The 10209-nt window shown below is 41.0% G+C and overlaps 1 protein-coding gene across 1 annotated transcript in view; it reads right to left on the bottom strand.

Annotated features, from left to right (window-relative positions):
* Positions 1-1244: 1244 nt before the first annotated feature.
* Positions 1245-10209, bottom strand: part of gripap1 (GRIP1 associated protein 1) — a 17321-nt gene continuing 8356 nt past the window's right edge. Inside the window, exons 9-24 of the mRNA XM_025059103.1 lie at positions 8781-8942; positions 8347-8439; positions 7585-7719; positions 6488-6583; positions 6234-6344; positions 5960-6061; positions 5673-5786; positions 5247-5324; positions 4670-4765; positions 4517-4573; positions 4295-4394; positions 3629-3759; positions 3289-3405; positions 3116-3209; positions 2829-2989; positions 1245-1542 (exon numbers count right to left, since the gene is read on the bottom strand). Coding sequence (XP_024914871.1) covers positions 1477-1542; positions 2829-2989; positions 3116-3209; positions 3289-3405; positions 3629-3759; positions 4295-4394; positions 4517-4573; positions 4670-4765; positions 5247-5324; positions 5673-5786; positions 5960-6061; positions 6234-6344; positions 6488-6583; positions 7585-7719; positions 8347-8439; positions 8781-8942 — 1713 coding nt within the window. The 3' untranslated portion in view covers positions 1245-1476. The remainder of the gene's footprint in view (positions 1543-2828; positions 2990-3115; positions 3210-3288; positions 3406-3628; positions 3760-4294; positions 4395-4516; positions 4574-4669; positions 4766-5246; positions 5325-5672; positions 5787-5959; positions 6062-6233; positions 6345-6487; positions 6584-7584; positions 7720-8346; positions 8440-8780; positions 8943-10209) is intronic.

The following is a 10209-nucleotide window of genomic DNA, read 5'->3' as shown; positions in this document are numbered from 1 at the left end:
GCTAAAATTTTCAAAGAGACAACCTTTAAAAATGTGTTTTCAAATTGAAGAATAACAAGTAGAATTTGAAAGTTAAGGAATGCTTATATGAATAAACCCTGCAAATGTTAAATCGTAAATCAAAACACACAGAGCCAAAAAAACAAAAAAAACAAAGGTGGAGTTTAACGCTTTTTTATGTCAGACTAGGTCTCACAGCAGCGCCCCCTGTGGTCACCATTCATACTCTTTGATTCACTACCGTACAGAAAAAGCCTTGTGTTAAAAATTAAGATGACCGATGTCTGTTTTGCACTGTAGTAATAACTGTGGCAGGATCATTCATAATGCGGTGTCTGTCTGACTGTAGTCTCTGGTAGTGCTGTATTCTGCCTGTGTGCAACTTAACACGTTGATCATTTTTCCCAGCTGCCTGAAATGGCCATTCATAGAAGCATAAGAACTTTTAGCATTAATTTTGCGTCGCACATAAACCAATTTATTTTAAGACTGATCTGATTCTGTGTTTTTCTTATTTTGTTTTCACTTGTAAAAAAAAATAAAAAAATAAATAAAATGAAGAAAAAAAAAAAAACATCTCAGCTAACCGTTTCATTCATTCATTCTCGCAGCTGGGATTTATCAGAGAAGAAGTCAAACAGTGAGTGGGACAGGGTTCATTCCACATTATTAACATAATTTATTCATAATATATTTATACTTCTGCCTTTCCTTGCGCTATATACGTTTCCTCAATAGATGGCGCAGAAAATGATAACATGTCGTTAACGCGACTTAAAAGTTTGCCCAAGCCTGGTCTAAGTTGTACGGACAATAAAGCTTAGTTTTAGACCCAAGCAGGACAGAAAAGTTCATANTAGATTGCTTAGCATGAGCCATTTATAAGCGGCCCCTTATATCGCACCTTGCAGAGGAGCCATCTTAGCACGAATACCGAAAAAGTGGTTTAGCCTACCATTAGCCTTACAAAAGCAATAACCTTGGAATTAGCCGGAGTTAGTGTGCTCAGTGCTGGTCCGAGGAAGTAATTAGCCTAGCATCAGTCACATTAGAGCAGTTAGCATATGGTAAGTGCAGGGAGGACGGACGTTTATACAGAAAGAATGTCGTTTCCATAGGGAAATAACAAAACTGGAACCTTAGGAAACCATTTGAATGAATGGCATGTTTAAGATCATTGCCAGTGCCTGACACACGAACACACGCTCACAAAACATGTACATTTGCAGTCAGTTAAAATGCGGTTGTTTTTTTTTTTTTTGTTTTTTTAAGGTCAAAGCCAGGCAACGGACTGGTGTCTAATTACAGTACACTGGACACCAACATAAAGTCATGTTTTACATTCCTACTGTTGTTTATCGACATTCATTTCAGCACTTAAGTCCCAAGCCAGTTGACAGACTGAAATGTCGTAGGCATCACTCCCGTGTCCAACTGAGGAAATGGGCGAGTGTTGAATCCGGACGTCGGTTTATTTCATGATTCTGCCGCCCTGCTGTCTTTACTTAGACGGACTAATTCCTGGGACAGAACCTCTAGGTCCTGGAGAGACAAAGAGATACGGTCCGGATTATTAATGAAATATAAATCAGATGAGTGTTTCTAGTTAGGAGGCACATGTATAGGGCACTTTATTGTCATTGTACCACGGGGGTACAACGAAATGGGTGATTTGGGACAGTGGTGGCTTAGTGTGTTATGGAAGCGGACTTGGGTCAGGAAGGCTTGAGGTTCGAGTCCACCGGCTGCCAAGTTACCACTGAGGTGCTCTGAGCATGGCACTGTCCCCTTTTCGTTGCATGTGCAGTGGTGAGTTGTAGTTCACTTTTCATGGATGCAGTAATGGGTGCTCTCTAACCGTAGGAACAGGTTGAGATGCTAGCATATTAGCCAGAATATTATTTTAATATTATTTAATAATATTATTACGATACTATTAAAAAAGACTAAATGCAATTTACTCACTAAAACGTCCGACACAAAATACAGCCTCCTCTCTTTCCTTAAGATGAGTTCAACTACTCTGCTGTACAGATTATTTGCAGTCTCTTTTCTATCGCCATCCATGCTAATGCTAAAAGTCCAGTCTGTCCTGTAGTATTTACGGTATTATTGTATACGTTTTTAGATCACTTCAGGCTCAGAATGTCCGGGGGCAGCGACAGCACAGTAAACGTCATTTTCAAGAGAGAGAGTCGCTACATGCGGTTTCCTAGATTCAAGAGGCGCCTTCTCTGACCGTCCAATCAAATCGCTCAAATCATCAATGCAACTCTGGACCGGCCAGAAGGCCTTGGCACTTTGATGCAAACCAAAATCAGATTGTTTAAAGTCAAATGTCATTGCCATTCATTTTAGACTCCTAGCACAGGCACACTGCTGATTCTAAATAAAGGTCTGAAGTGTGACTTCTTTCAACCTGGCAACACATGACGCTGAAATATGATTGGATTAAAAAAAAAAAAAAAAAAAAAGAGTATGCAACTGGAAGCAATGCAACCAAGCGTGAGAATGCATCAGAATCATTATCATCGTATTATTTTGTTCTAATTTCATGATAAATATATTGTTAATATTGCTATTGTAAATATATAGTTCCTAATTCTGAAACTGTAGGCCAGCAGAGAAGGCATACATATTATTTAATATCTACTGCTAGATATTATAATTTTAAGTTTTGACAGTACTTAGACTGTTGTATTGTACCGTATATCTGGAGTGACTATAATATTTACGCAACAAATATTGACTATACTTCCATTGCTCCTTTAGTTTTCAGTTTCAGTTTTCAGAGGATAAATTGACAATGTTTATTGTCGGAGTGTTACCTTCTGCAGGTGCATGTTCTTGGTGAGTTGCTCCTCTAACATGTGCTGCAGCTTCTTGTTCATCTCCCTCACGTTCTCATCACCGGGTTTCACCAGATCCCTGAGGACAGAACCCAGACCCTGAGAACTGCCATGACCCCCAATGGCGCCCCCGGAGACATCTGAGTTTAGGAGGACAAGAGGCCCAAGGAAAGAGAAGGCATGAAGACACAGACAACAAGAGTAAAAACTGAATGAAGTACAATTGGCAATAATCTCTCTACCGCTGCTCCCATTTTGGTTGTTACCTCTGCGACTGTCCATCACATACGTCTCAATGATGGCACTCTTCCGGCAGATGTCTTCCGCCATGGAGGAGCAACTCACTTCTAGGTGTTTTACCTGACGAGAGAGAGGGAAGATCGCGTTCAGGCTCAAGACACTTCTCTCCTTACGCTCATCGTGGTGACATCTACCTAACCTTCTCCTCCAACATCCACTTCTCCCGCTGAACCTCAGCCAGACGCTGGAACAGCTCTCCAACCTCATCGTCTGACAGTTCAGCTGGACGCTGAGACTGAGGACTGCCTGCTCCTGACTGGTGGACAGAGGACGCAGATGTGCTTTTTACAACCGGATTTCCGGACAGAGGACGTGATCAGGGAGCAGCACGTTATTGTTCTATCGCGGTTATGAAAACATGTTATTGCCATTGCAGATGTGCTTTTTACAACCGGATTTCAAAAAAGGGGAACTTTAAAGACCACAAAATAGTCAAAAAATGTGCTGCAATGATGTCATCAAAGCCCTTTAATGCTCACCTTGTTCTGAATGGTGGGCTGAGCCTCCTTTATTATGTCTCTGTACGAGAAGGAGGAGACAGAGGAGGAATCTCCAGTTTGCTGAGTCCTGCTTGGACTGTTGATCTCCGACAGGACCAGTTCCTCCAGACCTAAGAGACAGATTAGGATCGCATTTGTTATTATATGTAGCGCCCCACCATTGCAGTCTGCAAAGTCTGTGTGTCTGAGAGCACCTTTTCCCCTCTAAGACAGCGTCTGTCTCTTTAAATCACACAGTCGCTGGGCTCATTTAAAATGTCTGATTCTTAGATTTTGTGCAGCAAAGGTCCCTGAAATTTTCATCACTCTTCATAGATTATGGATGACGACGCATTGTGTATGTGTTTGCAGACGCCAGTGTGTCCACCTCACTGCATTAAATATTGAGCAGGATTTTCTACACTGAAAAATCACTGAATCTCCTGACGTGCGCACACACATATTTTCTCAAAATTGTTCCCTGTCCTCTTGTCTGACCGTTGACATTTCCATACATCTCTGACAAAGTTTTTTTTTTTTTTTCTCTTAAATGACCTAACATTATAATAATACTGCTGCTTCTACCGATGATAATAATAATAATTATTTGTACAAAGCTGTTGAAGATGATGATGATGATGTGGAACATTACAACAGTGACATCACCTGTTCTAGTTTTGCTATTGGTCAGAATCTCCTGGAGCCTCTCCTGAAGTTTGTCCGCCCGCTTCCTCTCCAGATGCAGCTGCCGCTTCAGATCCTTCCGCTGACAGACACAGACACCCACACCAGTCTATCACTGTACATTCCTACGGTGATTTTAAATTATTTTCCAACCGTCTGCTAAAAATGTCGACGCCGTTTTCCTTCGTCAGTCGGTGAACTCACGGCTGCACTGCCCTTCTTTTCCAGAATCCTCTGTCCGTCCAACGTGTCTTTGATTTCCTGCAAGATGCACAGTGATTGTTGGTTTGGGGCGAAGCCTGATTGACAGATTGAACAAAAGGGCGGGCCTCGCTGAGTCATCTCCCTGACTATTACCTGTTTGAGTTTGACGATGACTTCACCGTCCTCGTGCCGCTGCCTTTGCTCCCCCGTTAGCTGCTGATTCACTGTCTCCAACTGTGACTGTTTTTCCTTAAAGATGAAAAAAAAAATTTAATTTTTTAGGATCCATACTCCCATTAGGAAGAAGCTGAAAAACTGTAGTGGAATTAAGGAGGTTAGATACCCAAATTCATTCACATTCAGTCAAACTTATTTCTTTTTAAAATGTGGAGCTAATTATCCTCCAATTCCCTGGTTCTAATTAACGCCTGTCTAGTTGGACTAATTCCTGGGACAAAAGCAGGATATTAGTCCAGGGAATTCCTGTTCTGGTCTAACACACACACACACTCGTACACGAATTCCATGATAAGCTGCCATTTGGAACAGCAGCATTGGTATATCCCATGATTCTTAGCAAAATCAAGCTAACTGACGTATTACTTGTGGTTCGTCTATCGATTTCCACAATGTAAACAGATGAAAAGATACTGGTTAAAAAAAAAAAAAAAAAAAAATCTTAATTGAGGGCAAACACTACGCTACACATCTGAATTCAGGGCATGTATACCTGCAGTTGAAGTGAGTGTTCAGTCTGCAGACGTTTGATCTCCTCCTGATGATCAAGTAACTTTTTCTCCAAGTTCTCCTAAACACACGGAGAAAATGACAACTGTGGTCGGTAACACTTTTGGACATCATAGACTGCATGGTACAAACGGACATTGGTTTTCTGGTTTTCTGGAAAAGCCGCGAAAACATTGTTCTCTACCTCTCTTCATAGGCATCATTAATATAAATGTTTTTAATTGTTTACTTTATAGTTGTAGTTGTATTTGTAGTAAATAGTATCTTTACTATTTTCTCATAGAATTAATTCTTTATACCCAGTGTGGAGCTTCATGGGAGTGTGATTGTCTTTGGATTTGACAAAAAAAAAAAAAAAAAAAAAAAAAAAAGTTAAATCGCACGGCTGAATCTGTGCGACCACACTGACCTCGGCCTCCTTCAAGCGTCGCTCAAACCAACCCCTGGTTCCTTCCATTGACTGAAGCTGAGTCTTCAATTCGTCCACCCTGGGCTGGAGACACTCCAGCTCTTTGGAGCGAGCCTTGACACAGACACAAACACAGTCAACGGACATGTCAGCATACGTTGTTTGGCTTCCTCGGTGACCTTAAATAAATAATAATAATAATAATAATAATAATAATAATAATAATAAATAAATAAGCAAATAAGACAGCCTCCTCTTACTTCTAACTTAGTTGTTTCCCCTCTCACCTTCTCTTCTCTCAGCTGTTGTCTGATCTCCTCTTCAGAGCGACTCTTCTCCTCGTGGAGACCTCGGAGCTCCTTTTCATATCGAGCCCTCACACCTAGAACCTAAGAGCAGCAGGGGGGGGGGGGGGGGGGGGGGGAGGTTTTTTGATTGAAAGCATGCATTTTAAAGAGTTAAAAGACTCAACAAGAGAACTATTTTAGAATATAGTAAATGGAGACAGGTGAGACAAAAGGTGCTGATTCAGCTTCCTCGGGGCTCCTTCCCATACCACACCTCCTTTTCATGCTGCAGTTTTAGGTCTGACAGTGCCTCTTTGTGGACCGACATCTCTTGGTTTAACTGCATGGCCATATCATCCAGCATGGTCTTCCTTTTCTCTGCAGTCTACACACACAAAAACACACACACACAAACACACTTCAATCCCATTCCAGGTCACTGTGTCTTTGAAAGTTTAAAAATATTGGAAATATTGATTGACGTCTTGGTTACAGTCTGGGTCTGTCTGTCTGTCTGTCTGTCTGTACCTTCTTGACTTCCTCCATTTCCCTCAGTAGTTTGTCCTTTTCTTGTCCTTCTTCTGTCAACTGTTCCAACAACTTCCTGTTGGCAAAGCTTGACTCCTAACACAGGACATTTCATCGATCAGCTCCAGGACAACAGTTCTTTTATTAAAAATAAACAAAAACTAGGGATGTAACGATGGATTTGGAATCGATCAAAAATAAATTCAAATGAATTTATTTAAAGAAGAAAAAGAATTGCAATGCATTGTAAAGAGCGTTATATCCATTGTAAAAAGCGTTATCTCGAAAAGTCACTAAAAGTACACAATCCAGCACAGTAGGTGGCAGTATGCGTGTGAGTGACCCCACTATTAAATCAAGACGTCACATTGTGACAACACTTAATCTTTTTGTTATTTAAGATTTATACTTATTTCAGCGTCAAGAGGACACAAACAGGGTTTAATGTGTTTCTGTAAAGAAAGGACCTATTTTTTGTTTAATTTTGTCTTATATTTTTGTGTTGTTAAATCCATTGACAACTCATTGATATCAAATATCTATGTTTTTATTTACTCAATTTTAGTTTTTTTTTTGTTTTTTTTGTTTTTTTGCATTATTTAAGAGCTGTCTTCTTAAAATCAGTGGATTATTTAAATTTGTGTTTAAATGTGTTTCTGTAAAGAAAGGACCTATTTTTTTTTTTGTTTAATTTTGTCTCGTATTTTTGTGGTGTTAAATCCATTGACAGTTAGCAAGGTAAATAAGACAATACTTTTTTAAAAGGAGATTTTTTTTTATCAAAAGGAGATAAATGGAGACGTGCAGTGTTTCTGTAAAGAAATTTGCATCTTATGTATTAATTATTGTTACTTAAAATAATATTTAATTTCAAGTTTATGAGGTACACAAGACCATTTCAGCAGGTAATGGTGTTTTGCATAGTTCTTATATAAATAAATCATTAATCATTATATTTGGTCATAATTTGTTTGTAGCCCATTTTGTTTCCAAACAATTGGGATAAAAATCGTATCGTGAATTTGTTTTTTTTTTTTATTTTAGAAAAAATAAAATAAATTTATATTTATGTATTTCAGTGAGCTCGTGTATCTCACCTGCAGCTGTGAGTTAAGGTCATCCCTTTGAGCCAACAGCCTCTCCTGCTCAACTCGTACTTGCTGCAGGTCACACGTCAGCGTCTCTTGCTGTTCACGCAGCAGATTCATCTCTTGCGTTTTAACTGTCTGGATCTGAATACACCAAGAAGGTACAAATGATTTCTCTGTCTGCTCGGTTCTGTTCTGTTGTTTAATGAACTTCATATGACCATCACGTGATGCAAGTGTAAATCCAACATGCAAGGTAGGAAGGAACGGAAGACAGTGGACTTTCGAAAGTGGAAACGTTTAAACAAGTGTGTGACGACTTGAGAAAGAAGCAACAAGATCGATGTTAGTGGGAGAACGAAGATCCTAGGGAAAAAAAAACATGTTAAAGTTGATGATGTGTTCACTGTTGGGTGTACTACTCCATGTCTTTGGTTCTGGAAATACCCAAGTATCTACAGAATATTCTCTAAAGTAGGTGTGATATTGTATTAAGAGTTAAAGTAGTGTAGTTTTTTTTTTTTCATCTAGGATGCAAAATATATCATGGATATAACGCCGATACATTTATTTTGGAATGACGTTAAAGTTCTTTAAAGCATCATTAAGGTGGACATTACATTACATCACAGATGTATATTAATGAAACTTCCCTGTACTGTGTATAAACATGGGCTTTCCACAGTGTAATTTCTAACACTGATGGATCTTCCGTAATGCTGTCACCTGTGTAGACAGCACCCTCTATTGGTCGTTCTGCAGCTGTGTTACCTGTTCTAGAGCTGCTAGGTTGGTCCTTAGAGCATCGTTCTCCTGCAGGATGATATCCACCTGCTCCTGACTGACTGCACTCTGACTGGCTACCTGTAGTGCCGGCCAGCCACGGGACGGACCAGTGGAGGGACGAGAAGAAGCAGCACAGGGACAGCAAGGACAGATTAACAGAAACAACCCAACAGAACCAAACCGGTGTGAGTAAGAGAGAGGGGGGGAAGGACGAGTGAAAAAAAAAGAGGAAGTGGGAGACTGTGTGTCACAGTGTGACTAGAATAAAATCTGTGTTTCTTCCTGACAGAATGAACATGAAAACACAAGACTTTAATATAACAGGTGGAAAACTGCAACCTGCAAGACTTTCTAACTTGGACTTTGCCTACCTTTTATGTATGTATGTATGTATGTATATGTGTGTGTTTGTTCATTACCTGCTCTCTCATAGTATGCACAGCTTCTTCGTGTTCCTTCTCTTTGTTCTGCATCTGCTCTCTCAGCTCTGCTGACGTCTGAACACAAACACAACGTAACCCACTCAAACTCAACAAAACGCTACAGAAAAGTCCGACAACGTCTGTGAGCGTCCAGCGTTTCTATAGTAACTAAATACACTGTATTACCAAAAGTATTGGCTCACCTGCCTTGACTCCTACTATGAACTGAAGTGCCATCCCATTCCTAACCCAGAGTTCAATATGATGTCGGTCCACCTTTTGCAGCTATTACAGCTTCAACTCTTCTGGGAAGACTGTCCACAAGGTTGAGTAGAGTGTTTATAGGAATTTTTGACCATTCTTCCAAAAGCGCATTGGTGAGGTCACACACTGATGTTGGTCGAGAAGGCCTGGCTCTCAGTCTCCGCTCTAATTCATCCCAAAGGTGTTCTATCGGGTTCAGGTCAGGACTCTGTGCAGGCCAGTCAAGTTCATCCACACCAGACTCTGTCATCCATGTCTTTATGGACCTTGCTTTGTGCACTGGTGCACAGTCATGTTGGAAGAGGAAGGGGCCCGCTCCAAACTGTTCCCACAAGGTTGGGAGCATGGAATTGTCCAAAATGTTTTGGTATCCTGAAGCATTCAAAGTTCCTTTCACTGGAACTAAGGGGCCAAGCCCAGCTCCTGAAAAACAACCCCACACCATAATTCCTCCTCCACCAAATTTCACAGTCGGCACAATGCAGTCTGAAATGTACCGTTCTCCTGGCAACCTCCAAACCCAGACTCGTCCATCAGATTGCCAGATGGAAAAGCGTGATTCATCACTCCAGAGAACGCGTCTCCACTGCTCTAGAGGCCAGTGGCGGCGTGCTTTACACCATTGCATCCAACGCTTTGCATTGCACTTGGTGATGTGTGGCTTGGCTGCAGCTGCTCGGCCATGGAAACCCATTCCATGAAGCTCTCTGCGTACTGTACTTGGGCTAATCTGAAGGTCACACGAAGTTTGTAGCTCTGTAGCAGTTGACTGTGCAGAAAGTCGGCGACCTCTTTGCACTAGGGGCTTCAGCATCCGCTGACCCCTCTCCGTCACTTTACGTGGCCTACCACTTCGTGGCTGAGTTGCTGTTGTTCCCAAACGCTTGCATTTTGTTATAATAGAGCTGACAGTTGACTGTGGAATATTTAGGTGCGAGGAAATTTCACGACTGGATTCGTTGCACAGGTGGCATCCTATGACAGTTCCACGCTGGAATTCACTGAGCTCCTGAGAGCGGCCCATTCTTTCACAAATGTCTTGTTTCACAGTCTGCATGCCTGAGTGCTTGATTTTATACACCTGTGGCCAGGCCAAGGGATTAGGACACCTGATTCTGATCACTTGAATGACTGAGCGAATACTTTTGGTAATATAGTGTAT

The sequence above is a fragment of the Cynoglossus semilaevis genome, chromosome 10, assembly GCF_000523025.1.
Source record: "Cynoglossus semilaevis isolate Cse_v1.0 chromosome 10, Cse_v1.0, whole genome shotgun sequence".
Classification (NCBI taxonomy): domain Eukaryota; kingdom Metazoa; phylum Chordata; class Actinopteri; order Pleuronectiformes; family Cynoglossidae; genus Cynoglossus; species Cynoglossus semilaevis.
The sequence above is the reverse complement of the archived record's forward strand: the minus strand, read 5'-3'. Positions and strand labels throughout refer to the sequence as shown.